The 26,824-nt window shown below is 46.9% G+C and overlaps 1 protein-coding gene across 1 annotated transcript in view; it reads left to right on the top strand.

Moving 5' to 3' along the window:
- Nucleotides 1-402: 402 nt before the first annotated feature.
- CCDC174 (coiled-coil domain containing 174) overlaps nucleotides 403-26,824 on the top strand; it is a 41,058-nt gene continuing 14,636 nt past the window's right edge. Inside the window, exons 1-8 of the mRNA XM_063941242.1 lie at nucleotides 403-614; nucleotides 5,740-5,844; nucleotides 5,945-6,045; nucleotides 12,294-12,352; nucleotides 15,833-16,001; nucleotides 16,453-16,548; nucleotides 24,768-24,904; nucleotides 25,823-25,917. Coding sequence (XP_063797312.1) covers nucleotides 573-614; nucleotides 5,740-5,844; nucleotides 5,945-6,045; nucleotides 12,294-12,352; nucleotides 15,833-16,001; nucleotides 16,453-16,548; nucleotides 24,768-24,904; nucleotides 25,823-25,917 — 804 coding nt within the window. The 5' untranslated portion in view covers nucleotides 403-572. The remainder of the gene's footprint in view (nucleotides 615-5,739; nucleotides 5,845-5,944; nucleotides 6,046-12,293; nucleotides 12,353-15,832; nucleotides 16,002-16,452; nucleotides 16,549-24,767; nucleotides 24,905-25,822; nucleotides 25,918-26,824) is intronic.

Raw genomic sequence — 26,824 nt, 5'->3', positions numbered from 1 at the left:
AACCACAATACGGCGCCAATCACGTCACACGCTGTCCGGGCCTGGGCGGCCTCCACAACATGGCGACGGTAGGAGGCGTTCTCACTCCTCCCATCTGACCTCCACAACATGGCGCCCGCCTGCCTCCTCTCACGGTTGGTTCTATATCGGAGTGGCTGAAGGGACCTTGTGACGTTACTAGGGGAGGAGCTACGTCACCAGGGGGAGGAGCTACGGGCGAACAGGGTACCCGAAAAGTACCCTCGCGGGCTCGCTTCGCTCGCCACGCTTCGGGCACGGTGGCTCGCTCCGCTCCGCTCCGCTCACCACCTAATTACTAAAGGTAATAGTTGGTGGCGTGGATAGTAGAGGAACTATCCCGCTGGCCTAGCTCCTCCCCCTTGCGGCGTAACTCCTCCCCTTTACGGAAAAGGTCCCTTAGCCCACTTGATTCTAGCATCTACCCTCCTCTCACGGTTGTTGTGGTGAGACGCTGCTTTACGGCTCTGTGAGGTGATGATAATAAAGATGGTAGAAATGACAGAGGCCTGAGAGGGTGGACCGGGGTTGTTGTTATCTCCGTGGCTGGAGCTATGGATAAGAAGAAGAAGCTGCTGGATGTGACGGCCGCCTCGGTGAGTGGGATGAGTTAGCTGTTGTGGTACTACAAGTCCCAGCAGGAGCCTGAGAGGGGTGTGCTGGAACTTGTGGTCCCACAAGAGACAGAAGTCCTCAGGTTGCTGATCTATAGTCCACACTGTACCTCTGTCCTAACTCCTACTCTGTAACTTAGGGGGACATTTACTAAGCAGTGATAAGAGCGGAGAAGTGAGCCAGTGGAGAAGTTGCCCATGGCAACCAATCATTACTGAAGTAATATCTATAATTTGCATACTATAAAATGATAGAGCTGCTGATTGGTTGATGGGGCAACTTCTCCACATGCTCACTTCTCCGCTCTTATCACTGCTTAGTAAATGTCCCCCTTCATTTCCCTCCACACTGTCCCTCTTAGGGCTGTCTGTAGGAGACTTTGGGCAGATGAACTAAGCCTTGGAGAGAGATAAAGTACCAGCCAATCAGCTCCTAGCTGCCATGTTACAGCTGGGTTTGAAAAATGACAGGGGCTGATTGGTTGGTACTTTATCTCTCTCCAAGTCTTGACTATGGTCGACACATGTTTGGTGTTTTTCACGGACATTCACTTGATTTATTATCCACGTGCATATCAATTGTGAATAGTAACCTGCCGGAAGCGTGGCGGTTGCACACATTTGTACTGATGGAGGCCACAGATCATGCAATATACAAGATTTGACTTAAAAAATCTTACAAAAGTGTGTCGACCAGTTGTTTGTTGACATTTTCTGTCAACTTTTTATACCTGTCAACCGTTTGGTGTCGACCTATTGACTATCGGCCTTAACCTTGTCAATCTTCAGTACCACACCTGTTGTTGTGTGATATGTGTTAGTAGCCATCTGCGGCGTCCTACAGTGATAACCCTGAAATTCAGCTGTGATTGGTCTGTCAGATCAGAGGGTGTAATCCCAGATTCACACAGAATGACACATCCTGCACAATGGCTTTATTGCATGAAAGTCACCTGCATGGTGCATTGCCTCGGCTACGATGGAACGCACCATGCAGACAGAAATGCGAGTTAACTGCGACCAATGTGTGTTTAATGTGAGTCTGTATTACAAATCCTGTATGTGAACATTGTGATCGCATACTAAATGTTTCTAAGTTTGGTTTTTAGCCTGCGTTATGTGGGTTTCTGTGCCCAGGAATATCCAAGATGGTTTCCGGGTGTTGGTAGCCATCATTCTGCCTGACCACTCCTCCCAGGCCATAGTATTTGAAAAGGATAATAAGAAGAATCATAATAATTTTATTTATATAGATCTTTTCTCCAAACGCACTCAGTTATTTTCAGATCTCATGAACATAAAACTGGAATAGATTTGCAGAAAATACAGAAAACCATGAGCTTAATACAGAAGTGAGTCAGCCATTTTGGGTTATACATTCCCAGGGATTATTATTCCGAACCACATAGGCGTCAGGTAAGGCAGCCATCTTGGGTGCACCGCATAGTTTACACTGGGTGGAAAAGGCAATGCCTGGACAAGATGAAGCGTAGTGCGGAAGCCGCAGAGTGGTAAAGTAAGATACATGATCCTTACAAAATCATCAGACCCATGCTATGTTAATCCTACACAAGAGGGTAGATGGTAGGCAGCCATCTTGTGCGTGCTGTATAGGTTACAGTGTGTGAGATGAGCAATATCTAGAAGTGTGATGCACAGGAGTAATCGCAGACAGGCCCGCCATCAAGGGGGGACGGAGGGTACTGCAGTCCCGGGCCCGGGTGGTTGTAGTGAGGATCAGGGGGCTAGGTCAGCTGCCTGCCTGCGCATCGGCAGGCAGCCACGGAGGGACAGAGACAGAGCCGCGGTCTGCGGTCATATTCTTAATACAGAGCCGGCCGTAAACCAATCGGAGGTCACGGACCGGCAGCCAATCAGGAGCTGCAGAATAGCAGCTCCTGATTGGCTACCGGTCTGTGAGCTCCGATTGGCCCATGGCCGGTTTTGTATTAAGAATATGACAGAGGCTCTGTCTCTCCGTGGTTGCCTGCCATTGGCAGGCAGCCAGCTGACCTAGCCCCCTGATCCTCACTACCACCACCCGGGTGGTGACAGTGTGGGTGGGGGGGGGGGGGCGGGAGTGGCTGCCTTGCAAGGGTCAGTCCTGGACCCCATCATTTCTGATGGGAGCCCTGATCGCAGAATAGAAGAAAATAAAATAAAAATGATAATCAGAAGATAGGGAGGCACCAAGAAGGGGATGGGTGGGGGGATGGTACGGAGGGGGGAATAGAGAATTATGGAAACGGTAGAGCAAGTTAATTTTCCCGCTACTCTGTTCTATTCCAACTGTGTTTGCAAGATAGCATGGTGGAGTGTGCAGGGCAAATGTAGACGGTGGGAGCTTTAGAGAGGTGATTGCTACTGGGGAGAAGGACATTATTCGCATTGGGGTGATCTATAGACCACCAGGCCAGGGGCAGGATTTGGACAGGAACCTATTGTTGGACATCTCTAAAATTGCTTTAAAGGGAGAAGTCATAATCATGGGAGACTTTAATTTACCTGATGTAAATTGGGAGGGGTCCTTTGCAAGTTCAGCTACAAGTGGCAAATTTCTAACTTCCTTACAGGGAGCATCTCTCAAACAGTTGGTGAGGGAGCCCACTCGGAAAGACTCAATATTAGATTTAATCTTACAAATGGTGACAGGATATCAGACATTTATGTGGGTGAGCACCTGGGATCCAGTGATCATCAAGCAGTATGGTTTAGTATAAAGACAGGATCCAACTCCTGTTACACAAAAACAAAGGTGTTGGATTTTAGAAATGCTGACTTTGCAAAAATGGGGAGATGTTTAAGTGATTCATTGGCGGACTGGAGGAACTTGGAAGGAGTGCAGGAGAGGTGGAAAAACTGAAAAGTGCAATACTAAGGGCAACAGACCTTTGTATCAAAAGGGTTAGGAAAAGCACCAGGAAAAGGAAGCCAGTGTGGTTCACAAAAGAAGTATCAACTAGTGTTAAAGCAAAAAAGATGGCTTTTAGGAAATACAAACAGACTCAAAATAATAATGACAAAGAGGTGTATCTTGACAGACGGAAGGATGCTAAGAAAGTGATCAGACGTGCAAAGGTAGAAGCTGAGGAGAAAATGGCCCAGTCAGTAGATAAAGGGGGCAAAACTTTTTAAAGTATATAAATGAAAGGAGAAAATCAAATGGAGGAATAATAAGACTTAAGACAGAGAGTGAGAATTTGGTGGAGGGAGACAAGGCAATAGCAGATCACCTAAATCATTATTTTTGCTCAGTATTTACTACAGAAGGATAAGGGGAGGGGCCACAGTTAAGTTGCAAGGACATTCATAAAAATAAGGTAGATGAAAGTACATTTACAGATGAGAAGGTCCTAACTGAACTTTCAAAAATAAAAGTGGATAAATCAATGGGACCAGATGGGATACACCCAAGGATACTAAAAGAGCTAAAAGATGTGCTGGTGGTACCATTAACAGAATTATTTAACCAGTCACTAAATACAGGTGCCATTCCAGAGGACTGGAAAAGAGCAAATGTAGTTCCATTGTACAAAAGTGGAAGCAAGGAAGAAGCAAGTAACTACAGACCAGTAAGCCTTACATCAGTAGTAGGGAAAGTAATGGAAAAAACTACTAAAATAAAGAGTTGTGGAATATCTTAAACAACTTACAGGATCCAAAACAGCATGGATTTACTGGTGGGAGCTCATGCTAAACAAATCTTATTGACTTTTTTGACTCTGTGATGAAAATAATAGATCAAGGGGGAGCTGTAGATGTAGCATATCTAGACGTTAGTAAGGCATTTGACACTGTCCCACATCGCAGACTGATAAATAAACTTGAAAGTGTGGGGGTGGATTATAAAATAGTTAAATGGATAAGAACCTGGTTGCAGGATAGGAAACAGACAGTTGTAGTAAATGGAGTGCAATCTATGTTACCAGTGGAGTACCCCAGGGATCTGTACTCGGACCAGTTCTCTTTAATATCTTTGTTGGTGACATTGCAAATGGTATTGAAGGGAAAGTATGCCTTTTTGCAGATGATACAAAGATATGCAACAGGGTAGACACACCAGGAGGGGTAAAACAAATGATTGATGACCTAGCTAGGCTGGAAAAATGGTCAAGAACATGGCAACTACAGTTTAATTCTAAAAAATGCAAAATCATGCACTTGGGTCTCAAACACCCAAAGGCTAAATATAGTATCAAGGGTACTATAATGGAAACTACTGAGGAGGAAAGGGATTTAGGAGTCACTATTTCAAGTGACTTAAAGGCAGGAAAGCAATGCAACAAAGTAAATGAGAAAGGCAAGTCAGATGCTTGGTTGCATAGGGAGAGGAATCAGTAGCAGGAAAAAAGAAGTGATAATGCCACTGTATAGGTCATTGGTGCGGCCTCATCTGGAATACTGTGTCCAGTTCTGGGGACCGTATCTCCAGAAGGATATAAATACATTAGAGAGTGTACAAAGAAGGGCAACTAAAATGGTGCATGGCCTACATCACAAAACTTACCCGGAAACGCTAAAAGATCTTAACATGTATAGTATGAAGGGGAGACATGATAGAAACTTTCAAATATACCAAAGGTTTTAACAAAGTTCAGGAGGGGAAACATTCTTCAAAGGAAGAGAAGTATTAGAACTCGAGGACATACACTGAAACTGGAGGGAGGCAGGTGCAGGGGAAATTTAAGGAAAAATTACTTCACAGAAAGGGTAGTGGATAAGTGGAATAGCCTAGTATCAGAGGTGGTAGAGGCTAAGACTGTAGAGCAATTTAAACATGGTTGGGATAGGCATATGAATATCCTTACAAAGAATTAAGGTTCAAAAAGGGTTGAGATTACCTAAAGGAAAAAAAAAGGGGGAAGACTAGATGGGCCAAGTGGTTCTTATCTGCCGTCAAATTATATGTTTCTATATACACTATACTAGAGATAATTTAACACCACTAAGGGAAGAGCTTTATATTGTATTTTCCTTGCTGAACCATTGGGGGGGAAAAGTTCTGCAAGATCTCTGTATCACCTTGAAGAAACAGAACACTTACTGATTAACGTACCACCTACTGTTATTCTCTTAAATTAATAGTAAATTGTGTGATTGCGTTTAGCTTGTAGATCTGAAAGCTGAACTTTTTCGTAAACAAGAAGAATTCAATCATGATAAACTCACCAAAGCAGCCGGCGGAACATCAAAGCCCAGAACGTCCACCAAGGTCAGTAACTAAATACACAGGGGAATTATATGGACCTGCATTGGTGTGAAGTGCGATGTTTAAGCTGAGTTCTTGGGTTTTGTTGTGTTTTCTACTTCAGAAACCTAACATCTGGATAAAGCAGAATGCCGGGGTCAGCGCTCGATCGGAGAGAGATGTGGAGGAGACGGATGAGGAGAAGAACACATTGGAGAAATCCAGGTCTCATACTTCTTGGAATATTTTTTTTGTAACTAGTCAAGCTTTCAGAATAGTAAGGTGGCCAGTCCAGAATTGTCCCTCTCTTGTTTCAGTTGGTGGGTGTTCCCTGGCACCCAGTGGTTGCCGTGACTTGCCAGGGGCTGATAAAGATGTCTAATGGAAGCCATAGGGCAGCATTTGGGCACAACGGCTGTGTGCTTGAGTACCCATAATCCTTACGGCAGCATTGCATAATACGTAGCTTAGTTTGTACTAGTTAGTGTATGTTACTGGCTTGGCGCTGCTAATGATCTGAACTCTCTATTCCCTTGTGTAGTTTTTTTTATTTTTTTATTTAAAGTATTGAAAGATGTAAATCTGGAATAATGTCTTTTCTCTAACGTCCTAGTGGATGCTGGGAACTCCGAAAGGACCATGGGGAATAGCGGCTCCGCAGGAGACTGGGCACAACTAAAAGAAAGCTTTTAGACTACCTGGTGTGCACTGGTTCCTCCCACTATGACCTTCCTCCAAGCCTCAGTTAGATTTCTGTGCCCGGCCGAGCTGGATGCACACTAGGGGCTCTCCTGAGCTCCTAGAAAGAAAGTTTATTTTAGGTTTTTTATTTCTCTATCGTCCTAAGTGGATGCTGGGGTTCCTGAAAGGACCATGGGGAATAGCGGCTCCGCAGGAGACAGGGCACAAAAAAGTAAAGCTTTACTAGGTCAGGTGGTGTGCACTGGCTCCTCCCCCTATGACCCTCCTCCAGACTCCAGTTAGATTTTGTGCCCGAACGAGAAGGGTGCAATCTAGGTGGCTCTCCTAAAGAGCTGCTTAGAGAAAGTTTAGTTTAGGTTTTTTTCTTTACAGTGAGTCCTGCTGGCAACAGGATCACTGCATCGAGGGACTAAGGGGAGAAGAAGCGAACCTACCTGCTTGCAGCTAGCTTGGGCTTCTTAGGCTACTGGACACCATTAGCTCCAGAGGGATCGACCGCATGGAACTGGCCTTGGTGTTCGTTCCCGGAGCCGCGCCGCCGTCCCCCTTACAGAGCCAGAAGCAAGAAGAGGTCCGGAAAATCGGCGGCAGAAGACATCAGTCTTCACCAAGGTAGCGCACAGCACTGCAGCTGTGCGCCATTGCTCCTCATGCACACTTCACACTCCGGTCACTGAGGGTGCAGGGCGCTGGGGGGGGGGCGCCCTGAGCAGCAATAAAAACACCTTGGCTGGCAAATATATCACAATATATAGCCCCAGAGGCTATATATGTGATAAATACCCCTGCCAGAATCCATAAAAAAGCGGGAGAAAAGTCCGCGAAAAAGGGGCGGAGCTATCTCCCTCAGCACACTGGCGCCATTTTCTCTTCACAGTGCAGCTGGAAGACAGCTCCCCAGGCTCTCCCCTGTAGTTTGCAGGCTCAAAGGGTTAAAAAGAGAGGGGGGCACTAAATTTAGGTGCAATATTGTATATACAAGCAGCTATTGGGAAAAATTCACTCAATATAGTGTTAATCCCTAAATTATATTGCGCTCTGGTGTGTGCTGGCATACTCTCTCTCTGTCTCCCCAAAGGGCTGTGTGGGGTCCTGTCCTCAGTCAGAGCATTCCCTGTGTGTGTGCGGTGTGTCGGTACGGCTGTGTCGACACGTTTGATGAGGAGGCTTATGTGATGGCAGAGCAGATGCCGATAAATGTGATGTCGCCCCCTGTGGGGCCGACACCAGAGTGGATGGATAGGTGGAAGGTATAAACAGTGTCAACTCCTTACATAAAAGGCTGGATGACGTAACAGCTATGGGACAGCCGGCTTCTCAGCCCGCGCCTGCCCAGGCGTCTCAAAGGCCATCAGGGGCTCAAAAACGCCCGCTCCCTCAGATGGCAGACACAGATGTCGACACGGAGTCTGACTCCAGTGTCGACGAGCTTGAGACATATACACAATCCACTAGGAACATCCGTTACATGATCCCGGCAATAAAAAATGTGTTACACATTTCTGACATTAACCCACTAAAAAAAAAAAAAGGGTTTTATGTTTGGGGAGAAAAAGCAGGCAGTGTTTTGTTCCCCCATCAAATGAGTGAATGAAGTGTGAAAAAGCGTGGGTTCCCCCGATAAGAAACTGGTAATTTCTAAAAAGTTACTGATGGCGTACCCTTTCCCGCCAGAGGATAAGTTACGCTGGGAGATATCCCCTAGGGTGGATAAGGCGCTCACACGTTTGTTAAAAAAGGTGGCACTGCCGTCTTAGGATACGGCCACTTTGAAGGTACCTGCTGATAAAAAGCAGGAGGCTATCCTGAAGTCTGTATTTACACACTCAGGTACTAGACTGAGACCTGCAGATAGTGCTGCTGCAGCGTGGTCTGTAACCCTGTCAAACAGGGATACTATTTTGCGAACATAAGACGTCGTCTTATATATGAGGGATGCACAGAGGGATATTTTGCCGGCTGGCATCCAGAATTAATGCAATGTCCATTCTGTCAGGAGGGTATTAGAGACCCGACACTGGACAGGTGATGCTGACTTTAAAAGGCACATAGAGCCTTATAAGGGTGAGGAATTGTTTGGGGATGGTCTCTGAGACCTCGTATCCACAGCAACAGCTGGGAAGAAATTTTTTTTACCTCAGGTTTCCTCACAGCCTAAGAAAGCACTGTATTATCAGGTACAGTCCTTTCGGCTTCAGAAAAGCAAGCGGGTAAAAGGCGCTTCCTTTCTGCACAGAGACGAGGGAAGAGGGAAAAAGCTGCACCAGTCAGCCAGTTCCCAGAATCAAAATTCTTCCCCCGCTTCCTCTGAGTCCACCGCATGACGCGGGGGCTCCACAGGCGTAGCCAGGTACGGTGGGGGGCCGCCTCAAAAATTTCAGCGATCAGTGGGCTCGCTCACAGGTGGATCCCTGGATCCTTCAAGTAGTATCTCAGGGGTACAAGCTGGAATTCGAGGCGTCTCCCCCCCGCCGTTTCCTCAAATCTGCCTTGCCGACAACTCCCTCAGGCAGGGAGGCTGTGCTAGAGGCAATTCACAAGCTGTATTCCCAGCAGGTGATAGTCAAGGTGCCCCTACTTCAACAAGGACGGGGTTACTATTCCACACTGTTTGTGGTACCGAAACCGGACGGTTCGGTGAGACCCATTTTAAATTTGAAATCCTTGAACACATACATAAAAAAAATTCAAGTTCAAGATGGAATCGCTCAGGGCGGTTATTGCAAGCCTGGAGGAGGGGGATTACATGGTATCCCTGGACATCAAGGAGGCTTACCTACATGTCCCCATTTACCATCCTCACCAGGAGTACCTCAGATTTGTGGTACAGGATTGTGGTACAGGATTGCCATTACCAATTCCAAACACTGCCGTTTGGACTGTCCACGGCACCGAGGGTCTTTACCAAGGTAATGGCAGAAATGATGATACTCCTTCGAAAAAGGGAGTTTTAATTATCCTGTACTTGGACGATCTCCTTATAAAGGCGAGGTCCAAGGAGCAGTTGTTGGTCGGAGTAGCACTATCTCGGGAAGTGCTACAACAGCACGGATGGATTCTATACATTCCAAAGTCACAGCTGGTTCCTACCACACGCCTACTGTTCCTGGGGATGGTTCTGGACACAGAACAGAAAAAAGTGTTTCTCCCGCAGGAGAAAGCCAAGGAGCTGTCATCTCTAGTCAGAGACCTCCTGAAACCAAAACAGGTATCGGTGCATCACTGCACACGAGTCCTGGGAAAAATGGTAGCTTCTTACGAAGCAAAATTCCATTCGGCAGGTTCCATGCAAGAACCTTTCAGTGGGACCTCTTGGACAAGTGGTCGGGATCGCATCTTCAGATGCATCGGCTGATACCCTGGTCCTTGGAGACAGGGTTATCTCTACTGTGGTGGCTGCAGAGTGCTCATCTTCAAGAGGGCCGCAGATTCGGCATACAGGACTGGGTCCTGGTAACCACGGATGCCAGCCTTCGAGGCTGGGGTGCAGTCACACAGGGAAGAAATTTCCAAGGACTTTGGTCAAGTCAGGAGTCGTCCCTACACATAAATATTCTGGAACTGAGGGCCATTTACAATGCCCTATGTCTGGCAAGGCCTCTGCTTCAAAACCCAGCCGGTACTGATCCAATCAGACAACATCACGGCAGTCGCCCATGTAAACCGACAGGGCGGCACAAGAAGCAGGATGGCGATGGCAGAAGCCACAAGGATTCTCCGATGGGCGGAAAATCACGTCTTAGCACTGTCAGCAGTGTTCATTCCGGGAGTGGACAACTGGGAAGCAGACTTCCTCAGCAGACACGACCTACACCCGGGAGAGTGGGGACTTCATCCAGAAGTCTGCCAACTGTTGGTAAACCGTTGGGAAAGGCCACAGGTGGACATGATGGCGTCCCGCCTAAACAAAAAACTAGATATTGCGCCAGGTCAAGGGACCCTCAGGCAATAGCTGTGGACGCTCTAGTGACACCGTGGGTGTACCAGTCGGTTTATGTATCCCTCCTCTGCCTCTCATACCAAAGGTACTGAGAATAATAAGAAAACGAGGAGTAAGGAACGATACTCGTGGTTCCGGATGGGCCAAGAAGAGCTTGGTACCCAGAACTCCAAGAAATGATATCAGAGGACCCATGGCCTCTACCGCTCAGACAGGATCTGCTACAGCAGGGGCCCTGTCTGTTCCAAGACTTACCGCGGCTGCGTTTGACGGCATGGCGGTTGAATTCCGGATCCTAAAGGAAAAGGGCATTCCGGAGGAAGTCATTCCTACGCTGATAAAAGCCAGGAAAGAAGTAACCGCAAACCATTATCACCGTATTTGGCGAAAATATGTTGCGTGGTGTGAGGCCAGGAAGGCCCCAACAGAGGAATTTCAGCTGGGTCGTTTTCTGCACTTCCTACAGTCAGGAGTGACTATGGGCCTAAACTTGGGTTCCATTAAGGTCCAGATTTCGGCTCTGTCGATTTTCTTCCAGAAAGAACTGGCTTCACTGCCTGGAGTTCAGACATTTGTAAAGGGAGTGCTACATATTCAGCCCCCTTTTGTGCCTCCTGTGGCACCTTGGGATCTCAACGTGGTGTTGAGTTTCCTAAAATCACATTGGTTTGAGCCACTTAAAACTAGATTTGAAATATCTCACGTGGAAAGTGGTCATGTTATTGGCCTTGGCTTCGGCCAGGCGTGTGTCAGAATTGGCGGCTTTGTCATGTAAAAGCCCTTATCTGATTTTCCATATGGATAGGGCAGAATTGAGGACTCGTCCCCAGTTTCTCCCTAAGGTGGTATCAGCTTTTCACTTGAACCAACCTATTGTAGTGCCTGCGGCTACTAGGGACTTGGAAGATTCCAAGTTACTAGACGTAGTCAGGGCCTTAAAAATTATATTTCCAGGACGGCTGGAGTCAAGAAAACTGACTCGCTGTTTATCCTGTATGCACCCAACAAAATAGGTGCTCCTGCTTCTAAGCAGACTATTGCTCGCTGAATTTGTAGCACAATTCAGCTGGAGCATTCTGCGGCTGGATTGCCGCATCCTAAATAAGTAAAAGCCCATTCCACGAGGAAAGTGGGCTCATCTGGGGCGGCTGCCCGAGGGGTCTCAGCTTTACAACTTTGCCGAACTGCAACTTGGTCAGGGGAAAACACGTTTGCTAAATTCTACAAATATGATACCCTGGCTGAGGAGGACCTTGAGTTCTCTCATTCGGTGTGCAGAGTCATCCGCACTCTCCCGCCCGTTTGGGAGCTTTGGTATAATCCCCATGGTCCTTTCGGAGTTCCCAGCATCCACTAGGACGTTCGAGAAAATAAGATTTTACTCACCGGTAAATCTATTTCTCGTAGTCTGTAGTGGATGCTGGGCGCCCATCCCAAGTGCGGATTGTCTGCAATACTTGTATATAGTTATTGTTAACTAAAGGGTTATTGTTGAGCCATCTGTTGAGAGGCTCAGTTATGTTTCATACTGTTAACTGGATATGGTATCACGAGTTATACGGTGTGATTGGTGTGGCTGGTATGAATCTTACCCGGGATTCAAAATCCTTCCTTATTGTGTCAGCTCTTCCGGGCACAGTATCCTAACTGAGGCTTGGAGGAGGGTCATAGTGGGAGGAACCAGTGCACACCAGGTAGTCTAAAAGCTTTCTTTTAGTTGTGCCCAGTCTCCTGCGGAGCCGCTATTCCCTATGGTCCTTTCGGAGTTCCCAGCATCCACTACGGACTACGAGAAATAGATTTACCGGTGAGTAAAATCTTATTATTTCAGGAAAAGGCTGGAAGAGAAGGCTCTCCTGTATGAGAAGATGACCAAAGGAGCTTTTCCCGGTAAGTCCTAACACATTCTTCCATGTTACTGTTGAACCTGACTTACCTACACCTTATAAAGGGCACTATAATGTAAAGATCATTGGTCACCATATACTGTAAGTGCACCTCTCCTGTATCCCTGCCCTCATTGCCTCTGTAGCTAGGAATCTCTTCTAGATATACCAGATGCTAAGTCAGTGATGGCTAACCTTGACACTCCAGCTGTTGTTCAACTACACATCCCAGCATGCCCTGCTACAGTTTTGTTATTTGGCCATGCTAAAACTGATGCAGGGCATGCTGGGATGTGTAGTTCAACAACAGCTGGAGTGTCAAGGTTAGCCATCACTGGGCTAGGTAGTAATTTTGGGATACATATGTTATATCTACAGTCACTGTGGGAGTACGTGGGTGCCAGTTTCCCCACATGGTTGAAATGTTTTAACTGTGCAGGTATAATAGCAGTGTCGGGATACTGACGCTGGTATATAGTGACTGTAGACACATCATGACTACATCCTGTCTACCTAACCTGGGACATGACCATTTCTTGCTGTTTAATGTTTTAGTTTCACCTTCATGGTAACATAGCAATGAAGTTAAATCTTAAGTTAAGTCCTTGCTATAATTTTTCCCTTTATTTGCTGAGTCCTCAGCAGTTATGTTGGGATTTTGAAATTCTCTGGTGAATATTGTACAAAAATTGGGGTCTATTCAATTCAACGTGAATGGTATGGCGCCGGGAGGGAGCTCCCGGAGCTATTCAATTCAGCACGATGTCATGTCAGAGAATACCGGTTCTCTCGCCGTAAACATTATTTTTAGTTGCGAGAACCGGAATTCTCCAACTTAAGTTCCTGGTACAATGCTGTTTCCTGCACGCTATGGGCAGAAAACCGCATCACGCCAGTAGTAATGTAGGATTTCTACTTGTGAGAGAAGAAATCCTGAACTCCGGCATAACATTGCGCGTAATTGAATAGCTCCAGGAGCTCCTTCCCTGCGTTGTTCAATTCACGTTGCATTGAATCGACCCCATTTATTCTCTTGGCCTTAATGACTACATTTTTTTTATGCTATCCCCATCAATTCATGTAGCGGAAACCTTACAGGAGCCAGTAGATGGACTTTGAAGTTCCTTTTATGACTCTGTGAGGCCTGTCCTTAAAACTCATCTTAAAAATTGTTACCTGACACGACTGAAATGCTACTTAAAGCAGTTTACATAAAAATCCCACCCTTATAGCTGCTGTCGCTCAGCCCTGGAAGTGGGCGGGGCCTGATGACGTTCGCATACCAGGTATAGTATTTCCCTTTCCAGGTAAAACACAGCAGACCTTTTTAAAAGGCTGGAAGTGGGACATTAACAGTGATCACCAGACATTACCTGCCTGCACTGCAGAAATATTAGTGAATTTGGGTGGGTACTTAATGTGCACATCTTCCTCATCCTGGCATTCACACAACCTAAGGCATCCTTGTTTGAAAAAGGGGTCTCCTCAGCTGACCTGATCACCAGACAGTAGCACGCTATACTACAGAAAGCATCAGGAAATCCAGAGATGGTGGTTCTAATGGCCAGATCTCCCCATACAGGCATCAATAAACACAGGGGATCCCTCTCTCAGGTTAGTTGTCTATCTTTCGGAATATTGGGGGTAATTCCGAGTTGATCGCTAGCTGCATTCGTTCGCTGTGCAGAGATGAGGCAAAAAAAGGCACTTCTGCGTATGCGGCGCAGTGCGCACGCGCAACGTACTATTACAACGAACAATGTAGTTTCACACAAGGTCTAGCGAAGCTTCCCAGTCGCACAGGCAGCCGCAGAGAGATTGACATGAAGTGGGCGTTTCTGGGTGTCAACTGACCGTTTTCAGGGAGTGTTCGGACAAATGCAGGTGTGCCAGGAAAAATGCAGGCGTGGCTGGGCGAACGCAGGGCGTGTTTGTGACGTCAAAACAGGAACTGAACAGACTGAAGTGATCGCAAGCGCTGGGTAGGTCTGAAACTGCACAAAAAAACGTTGTAGCTGCTCTGCGATCCTTTCGTTCGCACTTCTGCTAAGCTAAAATACACTCCCAGTGGGCGGCGGCATAGCGTTGGCACGGCTGCTAAAAACTGCTTGCGAGCGATCAACTCGGAATGACAACCATTATGCCTTGTTATTCCGACGCATTTCAGGCTGTTTATTCCAACACGTAAAAATAAAAAGTTGCATTATCATTTTCAGTTGCACATTTTATTATGATGACCCGTAGAATCTGGCTTTTTGCTGTTTTGGTAAAGGGGATTAATGCTGAAGCAGGAACATAAAACCCGTTCGTACGGCTGTTTGTGCACTTTCTTGAAATTGCAATAAGAAATCAATTAATTGACTATTGTGTGTAGATTGTTTTTGCTGTGTGAGGAGAAAGAAGCTGCAACTTTCTGAGAAGTCTTCTAGAAAATAAAAACTAGGTATCATTTTGTGTGATTACTGCATAAACCGTTCCTGATATGGATGATGGATTGTAACCAGCCCAATAACGTGCCACAATAAGCTCAGCAGCAATAGAATTAAAGTGCGCATCATGGGCCTAATTCAGACCTGATCGCTAGCAAGCAATTTTTGCGCTGCTGCGATCAAATAGTCGCCGCCTACAGGGGGAGTGTATTTTAGCTGTGCAAGTGTGCGAACGCATGTGTAGCCGAGCGGTACAAACACATCTTGTGCAGTCTCTGCGCAGCCCAGGACTTACTCAGCCGCTGCGATCACTTCAGCCTGTCCGGGATCCGGACTTGACGTCAGGAACCCTCCCTGCAAACGCTTGGACACGCCTGCGTTTTTCCAACCACTCCCTGAAAACGGTCAGTTGCCACCCACAAACGCCTTCTTCCTGTCAATCTCCTTGCGAACACCCGTGCAAATGGATTCTTTGCACAAACCCATCGCTGAGTGGCGATCCGCTTTGTACCCGTGCGATGCGCCTGCGCATTGCAGTGCATACGCCTGCGCAGTTTAGACCCGCTGTACGAAAACGCAGCCTAACGATCAGGTCTGAATTACCCCTCATGTACGGAGATCGTCGAGGTTCTTGGTGCTCTGTGTGTAGAAGACTTAAACATTATATATATTTATTATGGAATGCTCCATTTCTCAGGTCCAGCATAGAGAATAAGTGAGGGTTTATGTATACATCAGCACATGTTAATGAGCCACCCAGCATCACAGCTACAGCCTCGCTACCTCTCCAAATATGGCATTGCTTCGGCTCATTACTGGGAAGCTGTGGCTCTCAGTGTAGACCCAGCTGGTCCTTTTATGCAGAAGACGAGAGCCTCTCATCTGGCGCACTTCTCATCTGGCGCACTCCTTTCAAGCTCCTCTTGTGCTGTTTTTTGAAGCTGTGCATGAAAGCTCTGATTCCCAGGCCCATTATTTCTCCCTCTCACTGAAGTGGGAATATATCTCAATCATTTCTCTTTCCTGATGCTGATTATAACTTTGTCTTCTGACAGATGAGGAGACGGAAGAGCTGTACCTGGTCGATTTTGCACAAAAGATCATAGACAAGAGGAAGGAGGTACAGTCCCTGCGTCAGATAGAGGAGAAGAAAGCAGAGATTGAGGAGGAGGACAGGGCTCATGATTTGCCAATTCCAGACCCGCAGGACCCCAGTGAAGAATGGTTCGTTGATCCTGGATGTTTCAATTTCTTTTGTGTATATATGAATTTATCTGAACAATCGGGAATATTTAAATCAGTGGGTTAATATAAAAAAGATAAAGTTCTATCATACACTGGTTGTAGGTCTGTCTAGTTCAGTCGATGGTCTAATTCTCTGACTTGGCCTAACGACGTCAAAGCGCTGATTGGTTAGGACTTTTCCCAGCCCTGTCAACGTTCTGACTCTGGCTACAACTTGACCTGTTCTTGACAATGTTCAGGTGCTCTGATTGGCTGTGACTGGCCTAGCTCTGAGAGCGTTCTAATACTCTGATTGGCTGTGACTTGGCCTTGCCCTATGAATGCTCTAAGGAGCTGGGAGCCGGTGAAGATCAGTAATACTTACGCTGTCTGGTGGAATTCGACATGAAGATTTGATTTATAAGGTTTAATGTTTGATTTTCATTTGCAGGGTGGATTATGTAGATTCCCTGGGTCGGTCAAGACGTTGCATGAAGAAGGATCTACCCGGTCTCTTGAAAATGGACAAAGATCTGCAAGGCAAAAGGTTAGTCTTTATGGGTGAGGGCTGAGGTTCCTGATATAATAATTACTGTTTTAACCCTCAAGGACATTATTTTGACTAGTACGTTATTTATTTACCCAAGTGACATTCTTCTAAGACACATTATATTCTCCTTTGGTAGAATGTCAGTATGAATATGCTCTCTTGTTTGGGCAGCTGCTGGGCAAAGACATACTGGTGTGGTTAAACCTTTAGAATTAAAGGACCCCTCCTCTTAGTAACACCCTCCCACCGGGAGAGCCCCAGTACAATGTGCCCTCAGCATGGGAACATTAGTGCCAGGCATCTGCCAGGTCAAGCACGTTTTCTTTTTTCTCTGACGTCCTAGTGGATGCTGGGACTCCGTAAGGACCATGGGGAATAGCGGCTCCGCAGGAGACAGGGCACAAAATAAAAGCTTAAGGATCAGGTGGTGTGCACTGGCTCCTCCCCCTATGACCCTCCTCCAAGCCTCAGTTAGATTTTTGTGCCCGGCCGAGAAGGGTGCAATCTAGGTGGCTCTCCTGAGCTGCTTAGAATAAAAGTTTAGTTTAGGTTTTTTTATTTTCAGTGAGTCCTGCTGGCAACAGGCTCACTGCATCGTGGGACTAAGGGGAGAAGAAACGGACTCACCTGAGTGCAGAGTGGATCGGGTTTCTTAGGCTACTGGACATTAGCTCCAGAGGGACGATCACAGGTTCAGCCTGGATGGGTCACCGGAGCCGCGCCGCCGTCCCCCTTACAGAGCCAGAAGAGACGAAGAGGTCCGGTGAAATCGGCGGCAGAAGACATCCTGTCTTCAGTCTAAGGTAGCGCACAGCACCGCAGCTGTGCGCCATTGCTCTCAGCACACTTCACACTCCGGTCACTGAGGGTGCAGGGCGCTGGGGGGGAGCGCCCTGAGACGCAATATAACAGTATATACCTTAGGTGGCAAAAGAATACATCACATATAGCTCCTGGGCTATATGGATGTATTTTAATCCCCTGCCATTTTTACACAAAAAAGCGGGAGATAAGGACGTCGTGAAGGGGCGGAGCCTATCTCCTCAGCACACAAGCGCCATTTTCCCTCACAGCTCCGCTGGAAGGACGGCTCCCTGACTCTCCCCTGCAGTCCTGCTTCAGAATCAGGGTAAAAAAGAGAAGGGGGGGCATTTTTGGCAGCAAATAACGATAATAACAGCAGCTATAAGGGAATAACACTTATATAAGGTTATCCCTGTATATATATATAGCGCTGGGTGTGTGCTGGCAGACTCTCCCTCTGTCTCTCCAAAGGGCTAAGTGGGGTCCTGTCCTCTATCAGAGCATTCCCGGTGTGTGTGCTGTGTGTCGGTACGCGTGTGTCGACATGTATGAGGAGGAAAATGATGTGGAGGCGGAGCAGTTGCCTGTGTTGGTGATGTCACCCCCTAGGGAGTCGACACCTGACTGGATGATTGTATTTAAACAATTAAGTGATAATGTCAGCAATTTGCAAAAAACTGTTGACGACATGAGACAGCCGGCAAATCAATTAGTGCCTGTCCAGGCGTCTCAGACACCGTCAGGGGCGCTAAAACGCCCGTTACCTCAGTGGGTCGACACAGACCCTGACACAGATACTGAGTCTAGTGTCGACGGTGACGAGACAAACGTAATGTCCAGTAGGGCCACACGTTACATGATCACGGCAATGAAAGAGGCATTGAACCTTTCTGACACTACAAGTACCACAAAGAAGGGTATTATGTGGGGTGAGAAAAAACTACCAATAGTTTTTCCTGAGTCAGAGGAAATAAATGAGGTGTGTGAAAAAGCGTGGGTTTCCCCCGATAAAAAACAGCTAATTTCTAAAAAATTATTAGCATTATATCCCTTCCCGCCAGAGGTTAGGGCGCGTTGGGAAACACCCCCTAGGGTAGATAAGGCGCTCACACGTTTATCTAAACAAGTAGCGTTACCGTCTCCTGATACGGCCACCCTCAAAGAACCAGCTGATAGAAGGCTGGAAAATATCCTAAAAAGTATATACACACATACTGGTGTTATACTGCGACCAGCAATCGCCTCAGCCTGGATGTGCAGTGCTGGAGTCGCATGGTCGGATTCCCTGACTGAGAATATTGATACCCTGGATAGGGACAATATTTTGTTAACTATAGAACATTTAAAGGATGCATTACTATATATGCGTGATGCACAGAGGGATATTTGAACCCTGGCATCAAGAGTAAGTGCTATGTCCATCTCTGCCAGAAGAGCGTTATGGACGCGACAGTGGTCAGGGGATGCGGATTCCAAACGGCACATGGAAGTATTGCCGTATAAAGGGGAGGAGTTATTTGGGGCTGGTCTATCGGACCTGGTGGCCACGGCAACGGCTGGAAAATCCACCTTTTTACCCCAGGTCACTCCACATCAGCAGAAAAAGACACCGTCTTTTCAAACTCAGTCCTTTCGTTCCCATAAGTACAAGCGAGCAAAAGGCCACTCTTTTCTGCCCCGGGGCAGAGGAAGAGGAAAAAGACTGCACCATGCAACCGCTTCACAGGAGCAGAAGCCCTCCCCTGCTTCTGCCAAGTCTTCAGCATGACGCTGGGGCTTTACAAGCAGACTCGGATATGGTGGGGGCCCGTCTCAAGAATTTCAACGCGCAGTGGGCTCACTCGCAAGTGGATCCCAGGATTCTACAGGTAGTATCGCAAGGGTACAAACTGGAATTCGAGGCGTTTCCCCCTCGTCGGTTCCTGAAGTCTGCTTTACCAAAGTCTCCCTCCGACAGGGAGGCAGTTTTGGAAGCCATTCACAAGCTGTATTCCCAGCAGGTGATAATCAAGGTACCCCTCCTGCAACAAGGAAAGGGGTATTATTCCACGCTGTTTGTGGTACAGAAGCCGGACGGCTCGGTGAGACCAATTTTAAATCTGAAATCCTTGAACACTTACATAAAAAGGTTCAAATTCAAGATGGAGTCACTCAGAGCAGTGATAGCGAACCTGGAAGAAGGGGACTATATGGTGTCTCTGGACATCAAAGATGCTTATCTCCACGTCCCAATATACCCTTCTCACCAAGGGTACCTCAGGTTTGTAGTACAAAACTGTCATTATCAGTTTCAGACGCTGCCGTTTGGATTGTCCACGGCACCTCGGGTCTTTACCAAGGTAATGGCCGAAATGATGATTCTTCTACGAAGAAAAGGCATTTTAATTATCCCTTACTTGGACGATCTCCTGATAAGGGCAAGATCCAGGGAACAGTTAGAAGTCGGAGTAGCACTATCTCAGGTAGTGTTACGTCAGCACGGGTGGATTCTAAATATTCCAAAATCGCAGCTGATTCCAAAGACACGTCTACTGTTCCTAGGAATGATTCTGGACACAGTCCAGAAGAAGGTGTTTCTCCCGGAGGAGAAGGCCAGGGAGTTATCCGAGCTAGTCAGGAACCTCCTAAAACCAGGCCAGGTCTCAGTGCATCAGTGCACGAGGGTCCTGGGAAAAATGGTGGCTTCTTACGAAGCGATTCCATTCGGAAGATTCCATGCAAGAACATTTCAGTGGGATCTACTGGACAAATGGTCCGGATCGCATTTGCAGATGCATCAGCGGATAACCCTGTCGCCAAGGACAAGGGTGTCTCTCCTGTGGTGGCTGCAGAGTGCTCATCTACTAGAGGGCCGCAGATTTGGCATTCAGGATTGGATCCTGGTAACCACGGATGCCAGCCTGAGAGGCTGGGGAGCAGTCACACAGGGAAGGAATTTCCAGGGCTTGTGGTCAAGCATGGAAACATCTCTTCATATAAACATTCTGGAACTAAGGGCCATTTACAATGCCCTAAGTCAAGCAAAACCTCTGCTTCAGGGTCAGGCGGTGTTGATCCAATCGGACAACATCACGTCAGTCGCCCACGTAAACAGACAGGGCGGCACGAGAAGCAGGAGGGCAATGGCAGAAGCTGCAAGGATTCTTCGCTGGGCGGAAAATCATGTGATAGCACTGTCAGCAGTGTTCATTCCGGGAGTGGACATCTGGGAAGCAGACTTCCTCAGCAGACACGACCTTCACCCGGGAGAGTGGGGACTTCACCCAGAAGTCTTCCACCTGATTGTAAACCGTTGGGAAAAACCAAAGGTGGACATGATGGCGTCACGTCTAAACAAAAAACTGGACAGATATTGCGCCAGGTCAAGGGACCCTCAGGCAATAGCAGTGGACGCTCTGGTAACGCCGTGGGTGTACCAGTCAGTGTATGTGTTCCCTCCTCTGCCTCTCATACCAAAAGTACTGAGAATCATAAGAAGGAGAGGAGTAAGAACTATACTCGTGGTCCCGGATTGGCCAAGAAGGACTTGGTACCCGGAACTTCAAGAGATGCTCACGGACGAACCGTGGCCTCTACCTCTAAGACAGGACCTGCTACTGCAGGGGCCTTGTCTGTTTCAAGACTTACCGCGGCTGCGTTTGACGGCATGGCGGTTGAACGCCGGATCCTGAGGGAAAAAGGCATTCCAGAAGAAGTCATTCCTACTCTGGTCAAAGCCAGGAAGGACGTAACCGCAAAACATTATCACCGCATTTGGCGTAAATATGTTGCGTGGTGTGAGGCCAAGAGGGCCCCTACAGAGGAATTTCAACTGGGTCGTTTCCTTCATTTCCTGCAAACAGGACTGTCTATGGGCCTAAAATTAGGGTCCATTAAGGTTCAAATTTCGGCCCTGTCGATTTTCTTCCAAAAAGAACTGGCTTCAGTACCTGAAGTTCAGACATTTGTAAAAGGGGTGCTGCACATACAGCCTCCTTTTGTGCCTCCAGTGGCACCTTGGGATCTCAATGTGGTGTTGAGTTTTCTAAAGTCACATTGGTTTGAACCACTTTCCACTGTGGACTTAAAATATCTCACATGGAAGGTGTCGATGCTGTTAGCCTTGGCTTCAGCCAGGCGTGTGTCAGAATTGGCGGCTTTATCATATAAAAGCCCTTACTTAATTTTTCATTCTGGCAGGGCGGAATTGAGGACTCGTCCTCAATTTCTACCTAAGGTGGTTTCTGCATTTCACATGAACCAACCTATTGTGGTACCTGCTACCAGGGACTTAGAGGACTCTAAGTTGCTTGACGTTGTCAGGGCCTTGAAAATATATGTTTCCAGGACGGCTGGAGTCAGAAAATCTGACTCGCTGTTTATCCTGTATGCACCCAACAAACTGGGTGCTCCTGCTTCTAAGCAGACGATTGCTCGTTGGATTTGTAGTACAATTCAGCTTGCACATTCTGTGGCAGGATTGCCACAGCCAAAATTAGTAAAAGCCCATTCCACAAGGAAAGTGGGCTCATCTTGGGCGGCTGCCCGAGGGGTCTCGGCTTTACAACTTTGCCGAGCAGCTACTTGGTCAGGGGCAAACACGTTTGCTAAATTCTACAAATTTGATACCCTGGCTGAGGAGGACCTGGAGTTCTCTCATTCGGTGCTGCAGAGTCATCCGCACTCTCCCGCCCGTTTGGGAGCTTTGGTATAATCCCCATGGTCCTTACGGAGTCCCAGCATCCACTAGGACGTCAGAGAAAATAAGATTTTACTTACCGATAAATCTATTTCTCATAGTCCGTAGTGGATGCTGGGCGCCCATCCCTAGTGCGGATTGTCTGCAATACTTGTATATAGTTATTGTTACAAAAATTCGGGTTATTATTGTTGTGAGCCATCTTTTCAGAGGCTCCCTTGCGTTTATCATACTGTTAACTGGGTTCAGATCACAAGTTGTACGGTGTGATTGGTGTGGCTGGTATGAGTCTTACCCGGGATTCAAGATCCTTCCTTATTATGTACGCTCGTCCGGGCACAGTATCCTAACTGAGGCTTGGAGGAGGGTCATAGGGGGAGGAGCCAGTGCACACCACCTGATCCTTAAGCTTTTATTTTGTGCCCTGTCTCCTGCGGAGCCGCTATTCCCCATGGTCCTTACGGAGTCCCAGCATCCACTACGGACTATGAGAAATAGATTTATCGGTAAGTAAAATCTTATTTTTTTTCTCCTTCATCCACTAGGAGACAATGGGTATAGACGAGTGTATAATTGGAGACTTGGCCTATGTGGGATAGCCCATGCCCCGCTCATGTATAGACCATAGTCACTGCCGCAAGGTAGCGCCGGTCTCTCCTGTGTGTTCCAGGTTTACCCCATGCAGCAGCTGAACCCAGTGGCCACATCTGCCTCATAGTGTCAGTACATGACATGCCAGCTCCATGCGACAGCATCTGCTGTTTCCCAGCCTGTACTGGGCTGGGGCTTTCGTCTCCATGATGCCACGCATGTATTGAGTCTCCTCAGCTGGTCTGAGCCATTACGGTAGTGGGCATGGAATCTAGTTACCAGGAAGCTCTGGAACTCTGAGGCTCCATCCAGTGTTCCTGATCGTGACAGGACACCAGGACTGTCATTATTACATGGGGCACTCTTGTATGTCTGTAGTTGTCGAATGCGCTGCCCAGTGTCTGCCATTGGCAGGTGCCGACTTCTGTACATCTGCAGAGAACCATAGCCACGTAGGACGCAGGATGCTGCGGGTGCTCATTATGAGATTGTTCCCCTTGATGGTTTTTTTTTCTACTGCCCTTTTTGCGTCCATTACATTTTGGCAGTAGGTCTGACTAAACTGGGTGGCATTAGGGCTAATTAAATGTTGTGTTAGTCCCTTCTGGTTTTTCAGCCATTTATTCTACTTTCTTCATAACCTGCATAAAGCTTGGTACATACTAGCCGATGTGTGTACCTGGCGATATTGGTTGCAGTGGGGTGCTGGCATCGGCAAGTGCAAACACACTTGCCGACGCCGGTGTGAAGGGAGCCACGGCGGGGGGAGCGGGTCCTCCCTCACCTGGACTGTTCAGACAAGGGAGGCGGTTGTTCGCATCGTTAACGATATTGAGTGTACACGCTAGGGCCCTCATTCCGAGTTGATCCCTAGCTGCTTTCGGTCGCAGCGCGGCGATTAGGTGAAAAAGCGGCATTTCTGCGCATGCGTACGGGCCGCAGTACGCACGCGCAAAGTACTTTCACACAAAACTATGCAGTTTCACACAAGGTCGAGCGATGCTTTTCTGTCGCTCTGTTGATCGGTGAGTGATTGACAGGTAGTGGGTGTTTCTGGGTGTTAACTGACCGTTTTCTGGGAGTGTGCTAAAAAAACGCAGGCGTGTCAGGTGAAAACGCAGGCGTGCCTGGGGAAACGGGGAAGTGGCTGGCTGAACGCAGGGCGTGTTTGTGACGTCAAAGCAGGAACTAAACTGACTGAGGGGATCGCAATCTAGGAGTAGGTTTGGAGCTGCTCAGAAACTGCACGCTAGGCGGCGGCCTAGCGTGTGCACTGCTGATAAAATCTGCTAGCGAGCGATCAACTCGGAATGAGGACCTAGATGAGATACTAAAAGATATCGCTCAGAATGGCCCTTCTGAGCGATTGACTTTCTCGTCTAGTGTGTATGGGACTTAAGGCTCCAGCTCATTTCTGGGAGGTGAGCTCTGACTCGTCCATCCTTATTCTCTGGAAGACTTTGAAACAACCATAAATTCTTCTGCTGGAAAACCTGGGGATTCCCTTCCGTCCAGGGAAGCTGTGGACACCTTGGCCAGGGTGGTACCGAACATGCCGGATATTCAGGACTCCACAGATCGTGTTTTATATTCAAATATTCTCGCTCAAGCTACATTATTTTGCTGCATTGTTCCTTGGATCCTGTACGTTGTGAACGGTGATCTTGTTTTTTCCATGCAAATGAGGAACAGAGTAAGAAACTTTCTATTTTCTTTCCCGCACGTTGGGAGACGATGAGCAATGCTAGACGGGGGACACTCGCATCTTAAAGGGCTGAGAAGTCTGGATTCAGGTCAGCGTACCCCAATGGGGTACATTAGCCATCAGCAGCACCAAAACTGAGCTGGACAGAAAGTTCTATCATGACCCAATCAAGCATTTTGTTCCCACACATCCAGAAGTATTTATCCCGGTGGGGGGTGGCCTCTAAATTCCTGGCTGTTACATTGCGGCGGTACAGGTGATGGAATTGTACGTTTATACACAGTACATGAATGTGGATCCTTCTGCAACCAGGTGAATTATGTTTCCCTTTGGTATAACTTAGCCCGTTCCTTGAATAACTATTTAGGTGTTGAGGCTGCATTAATGTAGGGACAAAGAAAGCGGTTGTGTGACCGGAAATGCCTTGTGTTCCCCCAGACCAGCGGCACAGGAGAAGACATTGCTGTCTGAGGACATGAGACGGGAGATGCAGAGGGAGCAGTGGGAGAAGGAAGAGGAAGAAGCCATGAAGAGGCCGGTGGGACCCATGCACTATGAAGACATTCGGAACAATGGTATACGGTTCTCTTATTCTTTGTACAACTGTGTACTGTGGTCAAGGGACGGTATAACTGAAACTGCGGGTTTGCATGGGGGGACGGGAGGGGATAGTAGAAGGTGAAATAAAGAGTAAAACTTGACAGGTTTTGGGAGTTCTACTGAGCAGTTAGTACAAAGAAAAATAATATCTGCTATGAAAGATGGCGAATAACTGGGAAAAGAGAAGTGGGAAAAGAAGAGGCAACAAATAATTTTAAATATGAAATTTATTTTAAAATCTTCAGCAGTGTTCCAGCGCTTGTGTTGCAGTGATAATAAGCTCCAGTATCAAAGCATAAGCAACATGGAGTGATAAAACAATAGAATATAATGTGATATTTCCATGGGAAGTTACCAACAGGCTGATTTGTTTAGCCTTTACACAGATTCCTGGTAACGCCCCAGGGTCACCAAATATCAAACAAACTGGGCTACAGAGTTGGTCACTGCCCTGACCAGGCGCTTTCTCCTCTATCAGTTGTGTACTTTGTTATTGCTCAGTTATATATTTATCTTGAAATTAGTGGCGGTTTTAGGATCAGTTTGACCTATACCAGTCTTTTCGTCCTATTTAGTTAGTGGAACCATCCAGTAGGTGAATACTACATAGAACAGACTTTATCACTTAACTACACATAACTGGTCATTTATTGAGGCTGCTCTGGTGAATTTCGTCTGTGCCTCAGGTTGGAGTTATTTCACCGTCTTCTACAGTGCGATGTCTTAGAACTCAATGTTTTGGAGATTCTTGAAATCCTGGCCTTTAAACCGATCCTTTTCATTCCCTGTTTTCACCTATAGTCTAGTCTAAATTTCTCTATGATGGCGACTGGTCCTTTTATATAGATTATATTATTATAACCTAAGCCTTTTCTTTATTATGTGATTTACAGAGGCCAGGGAGCTGGGTGTTGGTTATTTTGCTTTTGCAAAGGATGAACAAATGCGTCGGAAGCAGATGGATACTCTGGATATGCTGCGCGACCAGGTATAGAGACCATGGCGAATTACAGCCACGAAACAGATCACCACGCAGAAAAAATATAGACCTGGAAATTTAGTGGAACCACCTTTTACACCTAGAATTTTTCTGTTTGTATGTATGTATGTACGTACGTATGTATGTATATGTGTGTATATATATATATATATATATATATATATATATATATATATATATATATATATATATATATTGATAAAGCTAATTATCTACCTTTCCACATAAGCTATATACTTATTATAGACAGAGTACGCAACAGGCGCACGAGATGCCGTAATGGTACGCACTTAGCGTAGCAGACGCTAGGCCGTGGTCGAGACGCACGAGCGGCACGTTCGCTCACGGCTTACGCTTAGTATCGAGCATGCTATAGGCGGCCCGAGAACCGTAATGCTACGCTATTGGTGTAACGGACGCTGTACCGCGAGAGTGGGACACGAGCGGCGCTGACGCTCACTGAATTACACACAGAAAACCTTGTTAACAACACACTGTAAGGGTATGCTTATGCTGTAAACCTTAGTACTGTAATATTACCACAATGTAACGCTGATTAACCCTGATAATATGAAAGCTGTTTGAGCGATTGAGACGCTCAGAAACCCTTTATAATGTCTAGTGAAACACACACTACTTGTTAAGGTTCCAACACCTTTATAGACGATATTTTGTACGTAAAAAGGGGAAAAGCAGTTGCAGTTCATACACTACAGACCTGACATTAATACCTAAACAGAATAACTAAACAGAAATATAAACACTAGCGAACGATTGCAAATACAAAATAAACAGAGAGAGAATAAATGGTAAACACTTAAAGGATAACAAAAAGAGAACAATTGCATACACACAGAGTAACGAAATGGCCACAGAGAAACTTACACACGTGGGA

This window comes from Pseudophryne corroboree, chromosome 9, assembly GCF_028390025.1.
Source record: "Pseudophryne corroboree isolate aPseCor3 chromosome 9, aPseCor3.hap2, whole genome shotgun sequence".
Taxonomy (NCBI): Eukaryota; Metazoa; Chordata; class Amphibia; order Anura; family Myobatrachidae; genus Pseudophryne; species Pseudophryne corroboree.
The sequence above is the reverse complement of the archived record's forward strand: the minus strand, read 5'-3'. Positions and strand labels throughout refer to the sequence as shown.